This window comes from Eulemur rufifrons, chromosome 28 (genome assembly GCF_041146395.1).
Source record: "Eulemur rufifrons isolate Redbay chromosome 28, OSU_ERuf_1, whole genome shotgun sequence".
Lineage (NCBI taxonomy): Eukaryota > Metazoa > Chordata > Mammalia > Primates > Lemuridae > Eulemur > Eulemur rufifrons.
The window spans coordinates 48,284,546-48,304,136 of record NC_091010.1 but is presented as its reverse complement, the minus strand read 5'-3'; the positions used below and the strand labels follow the sequence as shown (position 1 = coordinate 48,304,136).

Sequence of the window (19,591 nt, the reverse complement as noted above, 5' to 3'; positions counted from 1 at the left end):
TGTGCAGTGACTCAGAATGACTTTACTCAGGAAATAAGATCATGACTCAGGGGCTAGGAGTGCCCCACAGTCCAGTTCTTACAGACTCCGGATAGCTCCCAGAAGAGTGGAGGCTGCCATGGGTGGAAAGGCCCAAGCCTCAAGTCTCACAGCACCCTCCATGCTGGAGGTACTAGATTCAGTGGCCAACTACTGGGTCTTGCAGTCCCCATCACTGCCGTGGGCCGTCTTCACTTTCTTTAGCTCCTTCTGTAGCTCTGACTCGGCCTCTACCACCTCCTTTGGCTTCTGGTACTGTGGATGGAGCCAGGAAGAAGACATAGTCGGTCACTGTCTCTCCTCCCTCCACACACACTTGGGGCCTCTTCTGTGCACATGAGGAAATTGAGGCCTACAGGCCTCAGTGATCTGCTCAAGGTCATGTGGTTGGTAGGAACAGACCTTGGACCAGAACTCAAGTCCTGCAATTTCTACCACTTCCCCATCATCCTTTACCCTCTTCCAGCTGTGAATTATACGACCAGGCTCCTCCCTGAGCGCCCCCCACCATGCTGAATTAGAGATGCCTGTTTTCTAGCAAGCACATCCTAGGGGTTGGGGTGAGAACTGGGGACTCCTGTGGGACTGGAAGTGGGCAGGGAAAGAGGAAGCCTCTCTCTGATGCAGTATCCAAGAAGTCTGGGTGAATCTTACAGAGATTATCAAGGTGCAGTTGGCATGAGCAAAACTCAGCGAGGAATCATCCAGAGGTAGCTGGTATCTATCTAGGTCAGGAATGGAGAACTTCTTGTAGTACCTGTGGGGATACCAAGAGGCCATTGAGAAACCCAGCAAGGTGATGCCAACAGTTGGGCATCAGGCCCTCTGCCACCAAGGTTCTACACAGTTCTTCCACACCTTCCACACTGCCAGAGAGGAAGAAGGGAAACTGGAACACCAGTATTATAGAGCTCAGTGGCCCTGGAAAGAAAAGGATGACAGCATTATGTCCAGATATAATATAATATATTATAATATGATATGATATGATATATCCAACGGTAGAAGAGCAGAAGCAGCCATAATTCCCCAATTAGACCAGAAGTTAGAGGAACTCACACTTCAGATGAAGTCTCCCAGAGACAGGTAGAAGCCTGCTGGAATAAACATATAGCTCAGGCAGCTTGGGCCTCCTCTGCACCCAAAGCCTCATGAGGACACCAGAAGATGGGACATATGTCCTAACAAAGGACAGAGTTAAAGACGACTAGGGCTGTCCCCCAAAGCTGAGGCCCTACAGCTGCCATTTATTAATACATGGGACTTCCACTGAAGACCTTAGCTACCTTTTCCTCTTTTGAGGTCTTTTAAGACTTTGTTAGCCTGACTGTACTTGCAGTTCAAAGAGAAAAGTACATCTCCCCCAGGAGAAATCTCCCTGAGAGGACAAACCACGTTACTCAGCCCAGAAGCTGGCTCTCTGGACTGCTTTGCTGGCCCCAAGACCCTGCTCCACTTTCACACACCACACATGGTCCCTATCATGCAGGTACCAGTCCAGAGATTAATGATCCCTTTTAGTAAACAAAACCAAAACCCCAAAAACCAGATAGCAACACCCAGCCCATAATGTATATAACTGAACTTTGTTTTGCAGGAAACTTGAGCCCCTTTACCAAAGAGGAAACTGTGGCTCAGAGAGATGAAATGTCTTGCCTGGTACCATAGCCAGTAGGGAGTCAGGATTTAGGTTCCTTGTCCCTGCTTGGACGCTTATTACACCAGAGCACAAAGAATGATCTCCTCTCTCTAACAACAGGCCCATTTGGCATTTTCCTTGCAAGTGTAGCCTCGGCCAACAACAGCTGCCAGACCGCTTACCTGGGCAAGGCATCACAGTCTGCTGCAGAGGTTGTGTGGGCTATGAAGGGAAATGCCTCAGGCAGGTACAAACAAACTCAAGTGAGGGGCCTTGAGAGGACGGGGCTTTTAATACTTCAGAGGGGCCTGGTTCTTGCGGTGACAGCTACCCCAAGTCCACTTCAAAAGCCCTGATGCCCTGGGGACTCAGAGAGTTGACATCAATGTAGCACTTCTGCCCCCTTCCTCCCTGCCCAAATCCCTCCGTTCAGCAGAGGCTCTCAGGGCCCCTCTCCTCCCAAGTTCTCCACTCCCCACTAAGGTGCTGGGACCCATGGCAGGAAAAGAATGTTTACTTAAAGACTGACAGTTCAAAAGGAGTGGGGGCTGGGGGACCCTAATGGCACTGCAAGTTGCTTTATTTTCCAAAGCTCTGCCCCAGGGAAACGCGATCCATCTGCCTGCAGACCCGGGATGGAATGCCTGCCTCATCCTCTTCCTAGCCAGCCCAGGCCGAGGGCTCTTCCTGGGGCCCTTGGTCTGGCCAGCAAAGGTGGCAGACACTGATAATAGAGGAGAGTCAAAGGTTAAACAGCAGAGATTAGATGAACACAAAGGCTTGTTAGGAAGTGTTAACATCTTCCCTGCAAATATACACAAAAAGCAGAACCGGGAAAGCAGCAGCCCAGCCAGCCCAGCCGAACCATTCCCCCAGGCTGGAGCAGCATGACTGGAAAAAGAGTCCCAGGGCTTGGCCTCAGTGGCAAGGATGCAAGGAGAGGATCAGAGAGAATTTGAGGTACGTGGCCTGCCCCGCTTCCTTGTCCTACTCCCACCAGGCTAGGGGAATGGAGGCCGAGCAGGTCTGGAGGCTCAGCCTTGTTTTAAGTCTATTATAATGGATTTAATTAATTGGTTGAGGTTAAACAACTACTGAGACGCTACTGACAGGCAGTGCTCAAGGGACTATGGGACATCTGCCTTCTCTCCTCAGGGGCCAGCAGGCTCCCTTCTCACCTCCATTCCCCCAGCCTTGGGTTTGCCATGATGAGTACTGCGTTTGACTTTTTCACCAGCACATGGAAAAGAGAGACCCACTGTGCTTCTAGAAAAGTCACAATGTTCAGCCTCAGGCAGCTCTAGGTAGACAGCAAACATTTATTGGGCATCAACTGTGTCCAGGCCTTGAGCTGTGATTTCAGCATAAAGAAACAAGGACATACTCCTGCCTGAGTACACCTTGCTTTGTTTCTCCTAAAAGTTAAACCCTTACAGCAGGGTAGCTATCTGGCTTCCTGCAGATGCCCAACCCTCCCCCATTCCCACCTCCCTTTACTCTTCCCAGTCAGCCACACAATGAAAGATGGCATTTAAAAAAATTAATCCTTATTCTGTGCCAGGCACTATTCTAACCACATTTAATTCTCAAAGTAACTTCCTCAGGTTGGTTACTTCTATTATCCTTTCTTACAAAAGAGGAAACTGAGGCATGGAAAACTTGGGACTTTGTGCCCAAGTCACAAAGCTGGTAAATGGAGAAGCCCCTGTTATAAGAGATAATTCCCCAAATCTCCTGATGCCTCCATCTCTCCACATTCTCACCACAAAGTAATAGACCACTTGGTCTAGATTCCCTGAATTTGTCCAAGGATGGGGCAGATACTGGGACAGGGGGCGGGGGTATTCAGCAGTGAACAAATTGTCCCCCCTGGGATCCAACCTGGGTACTCCAACATATCAGTGGAGCCTTCCTTTCTGAATGTCAAAAGTCTTCAGAAGACTTATGTGGAAGTAAATGTTTGTAACGGGACTCCTGGCCCTGCCCTGTGGCCCTGGGCAGGCTGCTTAAATTCTGGGCCACAGTTTCTTCCTCCAAATTCCTTCCTCAAATAAGGCAGCTGCACTAGATGAACTTTAAGACTTTGTCAAAGGGCCTAGAACAGGCCAACTCTGTACCTCTCTTCTCTGTGTCCCAAACAGATGACAACTTCACTTCAGCTATTTCAGAAGTGACCTACTGCCTCCCTTCGCTCTCTACTGTATCCCCTTCCCCATTCCCAGCCCTTCCCCAAACCCATTCTCCCTTGCAGTGAACTGAGAAAGGGCACCAGAGGCCAGGCCCTGAGAGAGACACGGACAGACAGACACGCTGAGGGCAGAAGCAGGGCTGCTGCGGACCATCGCTCAGGCCATGCCCCACACACCTCAAGAGCGGCGCCCTGCACACTGGCATGGCCAGAGGGGTCCAGAGAAACCTCCAGCCTGTCCCACCCTTAGAAAATCAGCAGGCAAATCTTCTTAAACATCAAGGCTCTGGGCAAACTCATCACCCCCCGCAATATTAGCTCCCTACTAGAGTCACAGTGTGCATGCACACACTAAAGGTGCTCAGAGTCCTACTGCAGAGAAGCCTGTTTAATCCCAAGTTTCCTAAACTTATTTGATCACAGAATCTTTTTTCTACTGAAGTCTATTAACACTTCCCACAGTGTTAGTACCACTGATGTCAAATCAGCCAAGCTCTCTTCACATTTCAGTTTCCAAAGAATAGTTGAGGACCTGCTTCAGGCCAGCTGTTGTGCTGGGTGCTTGCACTCAGATGATTTCATCAAATTGCCCGAACAATCTGAGAGGTAGGTATAAGTATTCTCTTGTGACAGATAAGGAAACCTTGCCCATACTACAGCTAATATGTGACAAAGGCCAGATTTGCCCAACATCTTCTCCACTCTGGCACCCCAGCACATTCCAGTTACAGCTGCCACTTCTAGGCCGAGGCTAAGAATGTTCTTTTGGCACAAACTTTCTTATCATGAACTGATGGTCCAGTACTGGGTTCCTGGAATAGTACTTTCTCCCTTCCCTAATCCATCCCTCACTAATACCCGAGGCCAAGGACATAATACACTGGAATCAATTCCTTTAAGTAAAGTGGCCAACCCAATTCTTAGGGTCAAGACAGGTATGGACAAAGGAATTCTGGCTTCGGTCAGTAACTACAATCCAGAATATTACAACTGGGGCAGGTGTGGAAACTCCAGGTGAAGGAAGAGGTCAAATCAGAGAGAAACGCCACGGTGTAGTAGAAACTGCAGATGCCAGGGTATCAAGAGAGGTCACTGACTTTCCTTTTGGCAGGCCAATTCATTATGCTGACTTTATATACACATTTATATAATCATTAATATATGACACAAGAATAAAAATATGTATCCTGCCCACCTCCAGATAGTGTGATGCTCAGAAAACAGAGTTTAAGGCCGGGTGTGGTGGCTCATGCTGGTAATCCTAGCACTTTGGGAGGCCAAAGCAGGAAGATCACTTGAGGCCAGGAGTTCAAGACCAGCCTGGGCAACTTATCGAGACCCTGTATCTCTATAAAAAATAAGAAAAATTAGCCAGGCATGACACATGCCTGTAGTCCCTGCTCGGAAGGCTGAGGCAGGAGGATCATTTGAGCCTAGGAGCTAGAGGCTGTAATAAGCTATGATGACACCACTGCACTGTGGCCTGGGCAATAGAGCAAGACCCTGTCTTAGAGAAGAAAAAAAAAAAAAAAAAACCAGATTTTAAAAGTACTGTATTCTGGCCGGGCGCGGTGGCTCACGCCTGTAATCCTAGCACTCTGGGAGGCCGAGGCAGGAGGATTGCTTGAGGTCAAGAGTTCAAGACCAGCCTGAGCAAGAGCGAGACCCCCGTCTCTACTAAAAATAGAAAGAAATTATCTGGACAACTAAAAATATATATAGAAAAAATTAGCCGGGCATGGTGGCGCATGCCTGTAGTCCCAGGTACTCAGAAGGCTGAGGCAGTAGGATTGCTTGAGCCCAAGAGTTTGAGGTTGCTGTGAGCTAGGCTGATGCCATGGCACTCTAGCCCAGGCAACAGAGCAAGACTCTGTCTCAAAAAAAAAAAAAGTACTGTATGCTGACAAAGTTAAACACTCTTCAAAGGAATAGCTATGAGCTCTGTTTAATTAATGGGAGTAAAGGTATGGAACACATCACTCCAGGTAGAAAGTAAAAATATCAGTAGGTTCAGGAAAGATTTGGTTAAGTGTTTAGCAGCCTCTCTAGCCTACCTCCCAGAAGAGGGGCCTGAGGAGGTCAGGACTGAGCCAGGCTGGGACACTGGACCAGAGACTCAGTGAGGGCTCCAGAGTGGGCCCTGAAATACTCCTCTCCCCTCTGTGGGAATCCAACCCCCAGACCGGCCCCTCCTGGAGCACCACTCCCATCCCACCTGGCCTCACCCATCATTTCAAAACTATCCAATATCCCCCCTATCCCCCACCCCTGTTGCCTTGGACTCCAGAATGGCCTCTAGCCATGGAGCTCCTGGCCAACAGCGCCACCTACGGCTGGATGCGTGCAGGAGATGGGACCCAGAGGATTTGCCATTTTTTGGTGAGCTAGCTAGCCTCTCTTCTCACTCCCTGGTAATCACATTTCTGCCTGATATCTGTATTCGACAGTGACCTCTGGGGGACAAAAAGGAGGCAGCAGCCAGCTTCACAAAGTGCTAGGCTGCAGATTCAAGTGCTATCAGAAGCACTTTTGTTCCCAGTTTGGGCCCAGGGCTTCTTACGCCAGGGAATGCTTGCTGAAGCACGGAGTTTGTTTTCCTACAGGCAATTTCTCTGTTGTCTGAAATTGCTAAATTCCACTTTAGGCACTGACTCCTGTTAATGATGAGAACAATAACAAAAATAAACTGCCTTTTATATGAGGGCTTCAAAGTGCTTTATAAACGCAAACCCTTAGTATTATGACTTTATATTTATAGACAAGGCCCACTGCAGGGGCTGCTGGCTGCATGTACAGCAATAATCCTGAAATTAATTCATTCATCTCCACCCCTTCCCTTGTCCCCTTAACCCTGCCAAAGTGATGGGCTATGGGGGTCATTAAGAGGATGGTAGAGCTCAGTGCTGCACTGGGGGAGTCTGGGAGCCCCCTTGCTCCCCTGTGGGCCTCACAGGCCTGAGGGAGATGAATGGGGAGGCTGGCACCACACCGCCTGAGAAGATGGACAAGGAGCCAGGTCCTCCTTACTGCATGTTAAGCAGTGGATGGGTAGGGGCATCTCTGGGTTAGGCTTAGCACCTCGTGAGGCACATTGAATGGCTTCACAGCTTGCAGACAGCTAACTCATAAAACCTCCCATCTCACCCAAACCTATTTCATGGGTGTTGGCCCTACACTGTAATCCCTCTGGCCCAGGGCAAGACCAGTTCATTTCAAGGCTATTCTCTTCATGCCTCAAACAGGGCACTTCTCCTCTCCTATGATCCGTCAGAACCCCAGAAACCCAAATGGGATCAATGCACTTCCAAGATGGAAATGCACCTCGGCCACCTTCTGTCCTTTCAACCCCCAGTTTCCCTCCCCTCTAGCAGACCACAGAGGGAAGTTGAGTACCCCTTTTGAAACATGACGCAAGAGACTTCCAAGAGGCTAAAGCATCTGCCTACTGTCACTCACTTCAGGGAGGGATCAGGTCTACCGCTGCTGAGTCCAGTACTTGAAAGTCCCATAACTGCCACCTGACACAGGTGTGCCTTCCAGGCCATGGCTCCTTGCCAGCTCTGACAGTGATGTCACTAGGCCAACACTGTGGACTGGATCCAGCCAGGAGGTCAAGGTCATAATAACCTAATAGCAGAACCACCTGAGACCACAAGTTAATGGCCATGTGATTTCCTCATCCCCTAATTCAACAAATATTTATTGAGCCCCAGTATGTGTCATGTACTGTACTAGACACTTGTTCAACTTTCCCTGTCCAGATGGAGCTGATTACATTATTCAAGCTGGTCCTGCAAAGAGGAAGCCTTTGTACTTACAGTGACTCCTGGGTTTTAGTTCAGCCAGCCAGCCTACCTGCCTGCCTTCCTTCCTTCCTCAGAGATAGAGGAGAGACGCTTCTCTGTCTTCTGGGGTAGGGAGTAATCTGAGACCTAACCCCAGATCAAACCCCACCCCACGCCGTGCTCATACACAAGCAGGCAGGCACCCTCCATACCACTCACTTTTTGTTGGTCGTTCTGACAATGATGCAGCGCTCCTTCTGGTCCACACAGACACTATAGATATCCTTAGGGTAGGGGAGGTTTCGAATCCGCCACTGGAAATTCATCTTGGTGTCCTTGCGCATGAAGATAGGCTACAAAAGGCAAATCCAACTCAAGGACTATTCTTAGGAAAGGGATGGCTCCCACCCTCCTCAAAGCTCTACCCAGAGGCATAAAAGGAGACCCTCAGCTCTTCTCAACAGCTTCCCTCTGATGCTGCTATTGCTGTGACATTCCAGGCCTGGAGCCCTCATCCTGGGATGATCAAGCCAGTGTTTCTATTCATTCAAACATTTATAGAGTGCTGTGTTCAGGTGGACACACTGGAGACGAGGAGGTGAACAAAACATGCTCCCTGCTCTCAAGGGCCAGCAGCCCGCCCCCACCTTAGCCCAACAAGACACCTGGATGGATGGACGTACATTGGCATTGCTTTCCTTGATGAGTTCGGGGCCCAGGCTCCCTGCTCCTGGGGGTGCTGGCTCTCCCACCTCAAGCTGCCACTGGCCCAAGGCTCCCAGAGCACTTTTCACACGCCACTTTCTCACTGGGGAGAAAAGCAATGGGATGATAGTGAAGAAAGGGTCTCTATTCTTTTCTGCTGGTTCACCAACACCATGTTTGGTAACTAGAACAAGATAAAACTGTGAGTTTTGGGCCTTTACACCAGACTTAGTTCATCTGAGCAGGAAGCTCACAGCCTCTGAAATCTCAGTAGGACATTTCAATTTTAGACAACTTGCAAAGCCCATCTCATGGGTGCCCAGACAAAAGGAACTAGAATGAAGCTCTGAGAGGAACCAAGTGGAGTCAAGAAACCCTTAGAAGTGGCTTCAAGCAAGAATATTCGAGGGTTAGAAAAAGGGTGGCTTCTGGTAATGGGGGCAATTTGGAACCCCAAAATGGGAGTTCAGATGCATTTTTTTCGTCTTAAAAAATATGCAAAGGAAAAAAGAATTAAGAGGGTAAAAGCTGATGGGCAGGTTTGTCTCATGATTCAGAAAGTCCAAATATAGAAATTCACTCATTTCAGGTACACTTGGCTTTAAAAAAACAACCCAAAAGCTGTATTTAAACAAAATCCTAGGCCGGGCGCGGTGGCTCACGCCTGTAATCCTAGCACTATGGGAGGCCGAGGCGGGAGGATTGCACAAGGTCAGGAGTTCGAGACCAGCCTGAGCAAGAGCGAGACCCCATCTCTACTAAAAATAGAAAGAAATTATCTGGACAACTAAAAATATATAGAGAAAAAATTAGCCGGGCATGGTGGCACATGCCTGTAGCCCCAACTACTTGGGAGGCTGAGGCAGGAGGATCGCTTGAGCCCAGGAGTTTGAGGTTGCTGTGAGCTAGGCTGATGCCACGGCACTCTAGCCCGGTTAACAGAGTGAGACTCTGTCTCAAAAAATTAAAATAAAAATAAACAAAATCTTAGGCACATATCATATTTTAAATGTACTATTTATAGAAGATCTAATGTGAATTTTTTGTAAGATGGAATCCTTCTATAATGCAAATAACCATTTCTATTTTACCTTGTTTCACAATCCAGATGTTTGCCTGAGATTTTTTAAAAATAAGGCATATATATTATGGAAATTATAAATCAAGAAACTAGTTCAGTGGACATTACCTGGAAATCCCTGCTGAGATTTTTCAGGAACCCTGCTCAGCCATGTTGTAGTGACTGCTGTTGTGCCGTTCCTGCCCCCAAACCCCCAACCTTTCTTTTCCTTTCCTGATGCATTTGGAATCACAGGGGCTGCTGCCTCTGGTATCCTCCAGCCTGAGCAGCCTTTTGTAGCTGCGTAAGGAGCTAAACAACTCAAAAAGTGCATGGTACTCTGCCACAGTTGTTTCCATTTACTCCTTTTTCCAGGTGGGGAGATGATAGCTAAAGTCTGATTCTCAGAGTCAAGCGAGCAGGTGGTTTTCCTTTAGACCTTTTGAGAAGCTGTGCCAAATCCAAACACCCTCACTGCTATAAGGCACACAAGCTGAACATAGAAGCATGCTGTAAAATTAGAATTTTCTCTTGAATATGTGCTTTTATAAGGTCTGCTGCATTCTGCAGTGTGATTTTATTACATCTTAGGGCCAAAAATCCTCCCTAGGAACACATTTCCAAGTTTATAATGAAAATTAATAAGGAAGAGTAAAACTTGGAAATATGCCTTTATAGGCAACATTTTTTTTCACAAATACTTCTCTCTTAAGTGAATGGACTGTGACCAGGAGTATATCCAAATCTATTCACTGTAATACCTCACTTCACTGGAAGCCAGCCTTCTGGGGATCTATGTCACAGTCACAAACGCAGAAGTGACAAATGCCTCCAAGCAGCAGCTTATTGTGACAAGATCCATGTAACCTCCTCTATACTATAGGAAAGATCACTCCCAGATTCTCACTCAGACTGCGTATAAAATGCTGTGTGTAGAATAAGGCAGGAAATTACTTTTTTCCCAGGTGTACTGACAACAGTATCGGGGACGACTCACATTGGAGGGCAGTGTCAGAAACACACAAAAACTTGGGACCATTTAGTATGAGGGCAAACAAGTACCCTTAGATACTGATGGTATTGCTATATAATAGAACACAATCATCACAAATTTTAAAGGTGGAAGTTCCTTTAGAAAGCATCTAGTCTGATATCTGTATTTTTTTAAATGAGAAATAGCATTTTTTTCCTCTTTTCATTATCCATAGAGAAATAGCATTTCTTCCATTTCAACTCTTGCCACTGCTCTCTAGGGGACAAAGTATGAGGAATTACTGAGGCTCAGAAAGACTAACTTATACATGCCACAACTAAACTACAGGTCTCCTAACTCTAAATCCAGAATTTGAATCATTAATAAAAGGTTAAACTTTATTCTATAAGTGTTCAATAAGCATATATAACATTCAGAAAGTTTTCTTTTTTAAAAAAGTATTATAGCTCTATTTCTGTTTATTTCTGTTTGTTTTAAGAGATAAGAGTCTCACTCTGTCGCCCAGGCTGGAGTGCAGTGGCATGATCATAGCTCACTGCAACCGCCAAATCCTGGGCTCAGGTGATTCTCCCACCTCAGCCCCTCAAGTAGCTGAGACTACAGGCTCACAGTATGACACCCAGCTAAGTTTTTTATTTTTTGTAGAGATGGGGTCTCACTATGTTGCCCACCCTGGTCTCCAACTCCTGGTCTCAAGCAATCCTCCCACCTTGGCCTCCCACAGTTCTGGGATTACAGGTGTGAGCCACTGTGCCTAGCCATATTTGTTTTTTATACGTGGCCTTTAAAGGCTAAGCTTCGATCACCTGAAAAAGAAATTATGAGGAATTCCTAACTATCTACAGCTGGATAAGTGAGGCGCCCCTGTAATCATGGACCTTGTTAAAGCGTGTGTTCTCGGACATACATAACACAGTGCTAGTGTGGCCTGAGAGGCAATAACCACCCAGGATTTTCTGTCCACTCTTTTAATCCAAGAAATGTTGGGTTTTGCACAGAAACTTTCCCAAGAAGTACTCAAAGAAGGAACAAAGTCAGTTGCTGGTTTCCTTACTTCTGACCTTAAAAGCCACTCAGGTCACAGGAAATTGGCACCCTTGGCTGCTTCACCTTTCTTTTTTCTTTTTTTTTTTAAGAACTTAGGAATTAAATTCTTTGTTAGATTGCAGAAGAAAAGTTTCTCTTCCCTCTCCCTAAGGATTTTGGCAAAGTCCTTATTTTTCTAATGCACGTGGCATGAACGCACATGTACAAACGCACACTTTGTCTTTTCTTGTCCCTGTCTTTGTTCCTGAACCTCAAGGACAGCTCCTGCGGCAACAGAAGACTGTTTCCACCTGCTGTCACTCTGATTTGATTATATGTTAAACCCAAACTGGTGCGTGTGAGACAGTTCCCTGGGATGCTGTCATATCTTCCCGGCTGAGCCAGGGCCAGTCCTTGGAAAGGAGACTTTCAACGACCCTGTGAAGAGTCTGACAGGGAATATGTGAAGGAGGCAGCACCTGGAGGCTTTTTCCTAAATCAGCAGGAAGCAGGCTGATGTCCCAGACTGCTGAAAGGAGGCCCCATCTTTCAGGTGGGCTGGAAAGTGGAAGTCCTAAAGGCTGCTTTCCCCAAAGCTCCAAGCCCTGGCCCACTTCCAATGTGGATAATTACATTCCCCTTCCTAAATACTCCCTGCAGCTTAAACTGGATGCAGGATTCTTCTTTTCTGCCCTAAAACACTGCAACATTGCTATGTGGCTATTAAACAGCTGCCACGTCCCATCCCAGAGGAGGCTGAAGGGAATCGAGTGGGTCATTTATAAAGCCAGTGAAGTGCTTGGGGATGAAAGTGCTCAATATCCTCCAAATGCAGCCTGGGGTGGTTAGGCTGGCGGTCAAATACCAAAGCAGATTAAGCCGGTAATCCGAATGTAATCGCTGGGGGATGGCCTGCCCTTCAGCCTTGGCCCCCCTGGACATGCTGTGTTCTTCTCAGGCTGGTTTGATGTTCCGATCATTGTTACGGGCCTTCAGTTTTTTCCTCTATGAATACATACAGCATTCACTGTGGAGGGTGGGAATGAACAGCACTGAGAGGGTAGGAAAAAAATACGACACTAACATGCTTATTAACATCGACTGGAAGAACTCTGTCCCAGACAGATGCACACCTATTGGCAATTCTTCCTCTGCAAATTACTTTCTAAGTTTTTCTAACAGAAAACCAGTTTGGCCAATTATCAAATTTGTATAATTAGCTGGAAAAATGGAAACTATTCCTATTTTCTGACACAAAAACCATGTCCATATTTTACTTCAAGAAAAGCGCAAGCAAAAGACAACTTATTTATACTTAAAAATTAATAATCAACAGTATTTTGCAAGGGCAGCTGGGGGGGCAGAGTAAGAAAAAGATTTGTTCTATAGTGGGGGCCCAGTGCTTCAAGTGGGGTGCTCCTCTCTGCCCATCAGTCCCCATTCAGGCCATTCTGGGGAAAGAAAAATTTAGTAAGAAAAGAAGGTTGGATTTAAATATTCTCAACTCCTAATACTATGTTGTTGTGGATTAAAGGATGGGCTCTTAATCCGACAGAACTAGGCTTAAAACCTGGCTCAGAAACTAACTAGTTCTGTGATTCTGAACAAGGTGCTTGACCTCTTTGAGCTTGTTTTTTTTTCAACTGTAAAATGGGGACAATAGTACCTACCTCATAGGGTTCTAATGGGGATGATTAAATGAGATAATTCACATGACACACTTAGCATGGTACTCAATAAGAGTTATGTTATTAATATCATTATTAGGCAAATTTTAGCCAAACAATTTTCCTATGAAGAGTGTTCTCCATTTCTGCTTTAAGAAAAAAGGAGTTTGGAGGCCATGGTCTATTCCCCACCTGCCACCAGGAGAAGTGACAGGTTAATGTGAAACATTGGGGCATGAAGTGCTACAACTGAAGAAACCTGGACTTGTTTTTAATTTTAATTTCATGTCCAAGCACAACAAAGAAGCCTGGGTTTTATTTGTTTGTTTTTACAGCTACAGCAGCTATAGTTGGTTTATTTGCTCTGTGTGGAGGGGAAGAGGGGTGGCGCTGGGGCCTGGGGGTGCAGAGCTGCGGCTAGTCTCTGGCCTGGTTATGGTGGTAGTGAGCCCACGTGACCTCTGCTTTCATAAGTTCTCCCCTGTTAGGCATTCCAAGGCTGTCATCCCCTGGGAGCACTATAAATTACAATGCATTGTAAGGATATTACTACTGTATTGGTTTCCACCGAATCAGTGTCATATGCTAAACACATCAAGATTTTTAATAGCACCAGACTAAACCAATTGGGATTGGAGCCCAAGCAGCTCATAATAAGGAGGGATCAACACTTCACTCTACGACTGAACATGCGCAGGACACACATTTTAAGACTGGAGACTAAAGAATGCAAGCCAGTGTAATCCATGTTGTCGGTTCTAGACATTTATGAGCTGTCAGAAAAAGGGAAAAAGAAATTCCCTCGCCAATACTACCTGTCGATCAGGCCCAGGAAGAAATTAAAGTCAAGAATAATGACAAGAAAATAACCCAGCCCATGATTCCATCATTGGTCTTAGCATTTCAGATGGAACTTAATAAAGAGACCAACTCCCACTGCTGACAGCCTTGGGCCCTGGGTCAAAGAGCCAGCCACCTAGCTCTAGGAAGCTGGTTAATGCTGGTGTGCATACCTGGGAACAGAGAGAGGGCAAATCAAACAATTCTCAGAAATCCAAGCTGGAAGCCCTATCCATGAGCCTATTCTTAGAGGAAAGGAGCTGCAGGAATGAAACTGGCAATGCTGCAAAATCACCATTTGATTCAGACATTTTTCAAGATGAGGGTTATATTTTATAGTGTCGCCTTGGAGGCAAGGTCAGAAGCTGTGCCTCTGAGACTCGCTTGTTACTAATGTGGCTTCAGAAAACAAAGCAAAAAAATTGCAGTGAAAGCATGTCCTTACCTCTTCTCAGCCTACAAGGCTCACTTCCAATACCACGTCCTCTGAAGAGCTTTTTCTCAACTGTTTCTTTATATCCCCATTCCCATCTTAGAATTACCAACTCTCCCATTTGTCTGAGGGTAGGGGTAGGGATAAGTTTTACTGGTCAAAAGGACTCCTGCTCAACTTTTCTTGTCCAGATTATCCTCAAGAATAATCTTGCCTCAAGGGCTTTGGTCTCCTCTAGCTTCTACCTTGGTCTGGGCTCCTCCTTCAAGCCTAATGCTAGGAGTGTTCACCTGTGCGTAGGTCAGCCCCAAGTGTTTGTGAGGACCCACTGGGAGCCTCTGTCACTTACCAAGTAGTTCACTTGTCTTCTCATCATATTCTTCGGCCATTTCCTTCCCGTCTGGAAACAAATAGTGCACCTTCCTTTTCCCTACGCACAAAGCAGAGAGTGCCTTACCTCAAAGCCTCCTCTTGCCTTGGCCTTTGCAAATCAAGGGGCCTACACGGGAAACAGCAGAAGCCTTGGGAATACTCAGAAACCCTGCCAGGGCCTCCCCCGAACTCCTTGCCAAACAACACTCACCATTACTTTACGACACGTCCTGGGACTCGCTTCCTTTCTTAAGCTTTCTCTGAACATGTCTTTGCTCTGCTGTTTCCTGTACCAGCAATAGTGCCATACTTCTTCCCATGGGTGGAACTCTTCCTTGCCCTTCAAAATCCAGCTCAAATGTCACTTCCACTGAGAAGTCTTCCTTAACTATCACCTCCAGCCACCTTGGCAGAATTAATCACTTCCTCATTTGTGCTTCCCTAATGCTTTAGTCAGATCCATAGTAGAGCATTTTTCATATACTATGATACTTTTAAAAGCATCTGTCTCTTCATGAATGATATCATATTTATCTTTCTCTCCCCCAGTTCCTAAAACCAAGCCTACATGGTCAGGATATTGAACGGGTTTCTTGACCAAGCACTCCCTCCAGCCATGTGATTGCTCTGCTTTCTTCTGTACATCTCTAGGTCATTCCTATCACACAGCCACATGATGTTAGTCCTCATGCACTTTTTTAATGGCACTTCCTTTGGTTATGATTTTACATCTGTTTGTGTGAGTCTTTGTTACCTGTCTGTTCTACTAGATAGGAAGGGTTTTATTTCCCATGCCTACGGTTTCCCAAAGACCAAGCATTGCAGCTGGCATATATTAGGAGCTCAACTAAATACTGATCAAAAGAATGAACAAACATTGATGTACTATCTATTGAAAGAAAAGAACCCAAGGGAGTCCCCTAGCCCAACTCCTCTACGTATGTAATATAATCATAAGCATTTGCTTAACAGTGGCTATGTAATTTCCCCTTTCTCTTTATACCTAGATAAATAGATACAGGCAGGCTCCTCAGCAAGACTAGTAACAGGGCACTAATGCCCAGTAGACAAGTACCCTACCTATGTTTGATGAATGAGAGCCCCAAGGTGCCTTTTTCCTGTCCAATTTACTCCTCTGGGACATAGTTCTCTTGAGTCATTCCTAATCTGTATTCCACAGAAACCCACCCCCCCAAATTTGCAGGGCCTCTCAGCAGACCCCTAGGTTACACCACCCTTAATCATTTAGATGGCTCATAGGAGCTGGAAAGGGTTTTCCTGTCAGGAATGGAATACAAGATGCTGCCTTTGAGTGGCTGAGGGCATCTAGCCTTGAGTCCAGACAAGATGCAATGCTTACTATCAACCCACCAGGTACTTTACACATTGTATTGAATTTAATTCTCACAATAATCCTATGTGTCTCTATTACTTGTATTTCACAGATGAGGAAAATTGAGGCTTAAAAGTCATGCAACGTATCCAAGATCATAAAGCTAAGAAATGACAGAACTGGGCTTAAACTCACTTAAGGTCAAAATCCATGCTCTAATAACTATACTAGGATAATTTGTATGGCTTTAAATATTTGTAAGATTAAACATTATTCCAAGGGTTAATTGGCCATTTTTCTAGTGAATTACCTATTTATGCCTTAGTCTATTTTGTTTGGGTATTCATCTTTGCCTTATTGATCTGATTGAGCTTTGTATATATTAACCATGCATCATACATGTTGCAAATGTTCTGTTTCAACTGTCTTTTAACTTTGTTTAAAGTGGATTTTCCCAAACAAGTGTTTAACTTTTTTTTTTTTTTAAAGAGATGGCATCTCGATATGTTGCCCAAGCTGGAGTGTAGTGGCTATTCACAGGTACGATCATAGCATACTGCAGCCTTGAACTCCTGGGCTCAAGTAATCCTCCCACCTCAGTCTCCTGAGTAGCTGGGACTATAGGGACAGGCCACTGCACATAGCACAAGTGTTTAGTTTTTATACAGTCAATTACCTATTTTTTCCTTTGTGGTTACTGCCCTAGAAGTTGTGCTTAGAACATCCTCCCTACCCAATGATCATATAATACTCATCTATACTTTAATACTATATTTATTCTAACAATATATGTGTGGATATAAAAATTTTTAAGTATACTAGTACAGTATTTTGGTAAAAGAAAAAATACATGTGCATGTATTCATGGAAAAATAAAGAAGTTTATGTATGAAATGTAAATTATGATTATTTTTGGGTGGTAGTATTATATGTGACTTATTTATTTTTCATATATTCAAAATGAATATAGTTTCTAAAAAAAAATGTAAAGTATATTAGATTCTCATTATCAACAGCCATGACTCTTGATGGGAGGGTAGTAACACCCCCACTCCTCACACCCTCTCTGCCAAAACCAGGAGGGTAACTCTACAGGTTTGACAAGGCATATCCATATATTCAATATTATATTATTTTTTGGTTTGGGGGGGAAAACCCTAACAACGTCATTTTGTGATGCTACTAACAAAAGAATTTAAAATCCTGGATGATGAAATATTTCTTTAAACACTGTCCAGTGACTAAAGGAAGTGAAAGCAGAGACTAGAACTGATATTTGTACACTCATGTTCAGAGCAGCATTATTCACAATAGCCAAAAGGTGGAATCAACCCAAGTATCTATCGACAGATGAATGGATAAACAAAATGTGGTATATACATACAATGGGATATCACTAAGCCTTGAAAAGGAAATGCTGACACATGCTACAACATGGATGAATCTTGAGGCCATTATGCTAAGTGAAAGAAATCAGTCACAAAAGAACAAACATTATATGATTCCACTTAGATGAGGTTCCTAGAATAGTCAAATTCATAGAAACAGAAAGTAGAAAGGTTGTTGTCAGGGGCTGGGGGGAGGAAGGAATGAGGAGTTGGTGTTTTTTGGGTACAGAGTTTCAGTTGAGAAAGATAAAAAAGTTATGGAGATGGACGGTGGTGATGGTTGCACAACAATGTGATTGTACTTAATGCCACAAAACTATACACTTAAAAATGATTAAAATGGCCAGGTAGGGCGGCTCACACCTGTAATCCTAGCACTTTGGGAGGCCAAGGCAGGAGGATCCCTTGAGACCAGGAGTTGGGGACCAGCCCGGGCAACAGTGAGACCCTGTCACTACAAAAAACAAAAAATTAGCCAGGCAAGGTGGTAACATGCCAGTAGTCCCGGCTACTTGGGAGACTGAGGCAGGAGGATCACTTGAGCCCAGGAGTTTGAGGTTGCATTTTGAGAGCTATGATGACACCACTGCACTCTAGACTCTAGTCTGGGCAACAGGGTGAGACCCTATCTCAAAAAAAAAAAAAAAAAAAAAGATTAAAATGGTAAATTTTATGTCATTTTTTTTACAATAAAAACAAAACAAAACCACTGTCCTATGAGATAATGACCAAATCTTTAGTATAGCATAAGAGATCTATCACAATATGTCCCAATTTATCTGTAATCTCTCTTCATTTTCTACCATTTCCCCTCATTACTCTTTTAGGGACCTTTTTATTCACTCTTGTATCCCAGCACCTAGAATAGTACCTGACACAGTGTAGGGGGTTTGTTCTCACTGGCTGCATGACTGCTTTAGCATTACTAAACATTTTGCTATTCCCCTAGTAATCAGCCACATATCTTAACACTTCGCTCTTGAATAGCCATCCCTCTTCTCCACTTAACAAATACCTATTAATTCATTGGGATTTGGAAACATCACCTCTTTTGTTGGGTCTTCCTCCAAAGAGATGATCATTTCCACCTTCATGCTTTCACAGCATTTCATACAAGATTCTAACCTCTATTTCACACACATTACTTATTTACATGTGTTTTTCCTGACCACTCTGTGAACTTGTCTTTTTTTATCTGCCCTAGTGCAAAGCGTGGCACGTAGTATAAGCCTCCCTAAATGTTGCATGAAAGAGAAAATGAGCCTCTGATTTTAATTTCCACAGATTCCAGGCTTCCTTGATTGGCCTCTGCCTGTAGATGTGAGCCCTCAGCTGTCACCTTAAAAGTCTCAGGAATTCATATCTAATTCATCCTGGCTACCGAGTGGGTCCAGGGAAGGGCCCTGAAGCACAGGGAACCTACACAGGCCAATCCTAGGGTGGGGAAAGCCAGGACTCCAAACCCCTCCCTGTGCCCACCTCTTCCAGGCACAGCCCTTGGCCCTTGCTCCATCTCCCCCAAAGACACAGGGAACAAGAAATTCACTTTACAAACAGCATTGCAGCTGGACAGGACCTCAGCGATAACAATGGTCGCCCATCCACTTCATTTTACAGATGAGGAAAGTGAAGTCGAAACGAGGTCTCCGGCCTCTCTAAAGTCTAAACGTTCTTGGGTTTCAGTTTCCTGTTCTGTAAAACGGGGTGGAAAATTATCAGCCTCTCAGGGCAGCGGTGAGGAGCAAATGTGATAACGAATGTGAAATGAATTATTATTTATTAGCGACCAAAAATCAGATGGTGTAGGGGAAACTAGGTGTCCAGAGACGTGAGTTATAGTCACAGCATCTCTCTGGGCCTCAGTTTCCTCATCTGCAAATGAAGGACCTGGCCTGACTGACGGCCGCGACCCTTCCAGCTCTGAGGCCCTTCCCGGAGGCGCCAGCGTGGGGGGCCGGAACTGGGGGTTAAGGACGAGGGAACTCGCGGGGAGCGTCGAGTTACCGTCCTGCAGCAGCGCCGTCTTCTCGGCAGCCCGCAGACTCTCCAACCAGCCCGTCACCGCCATCTTCCCTCCGCCCAGCAGCGCGCCCAGCCGCTGCCATGGCAACCGTTCCGCTGA

The 19,591-nt window shown here is 45.4% G+C and overlaps 1 protein-coding gene across 3 annotated transcripts; it reads right to left on the bottom strand.

Moving 5' to 3' along the window:
- Positions 1-5: 5 nt before the first annotated feature.
- Positions 6-19,553, bottom strand: DPCD (deleted in primary ciliary dyskinesia homolog (mouse)). Of its 3 annotated transcripts, none has more exons than XM_069459942.1 (6): positions 19,474-19,553; positions 14,726-14,806; positions 8,335-8,459; positions 7,871-8,004; positions 694-796; positions 6-294 (listed from the first exon to the last, which is right to left on the bottom strand). In XM_069459942.1, exons 1-6 carry the CDS (start codon positions 19,535-19,537, stop codon positions 190-192), a joined length of 612 nt encoding a protein of 203 aa, XP_069316043.1. In that variant the 5' UTR covers positions 19,538-19,553; the 3' UTR covers positions 6-189. The 3 variants fall into 3 exon arrangements, with proteins under 3 accessions (XP_069316043.1, XP_069316045.1, XP_069316046.1); XM_069459944.1 differs by having other exon boundaries at positions 694-760; XM_069459945.1 differs by lacking the exons at positions 6-294; positions 694-796; positions 7,871-8,004; positions 8,335-8,459 and adding an exon at positions 11,509-12,887.
- Between the last annotated feature and the right edge of the window lie 38 nt (positions 19,554-19,591).

Coding starts and splice junctions, on each gene's coding strand:
- DPCD (XM_069459942.1), bottom strand. CDS start 19,537: ATGGCGGTGACGGGCTGGTTGGAGAGTCTGCGGGCTGCCGAGAAGACG. Junction 8,460..14,725: donor GAAGACAAGTGAACTACTTG/GTAAGTGACAGA, acceptor TTTTCTCCCCAG/TGAGAAAGTGGCGTGTGAAA. Junction 295..693: donor ACTGCACCTTGATAATCTCT/GTAAGATTCACC, acceptor CTCCATCCACAG/TACCAGAAGCCAAAGGAGGT.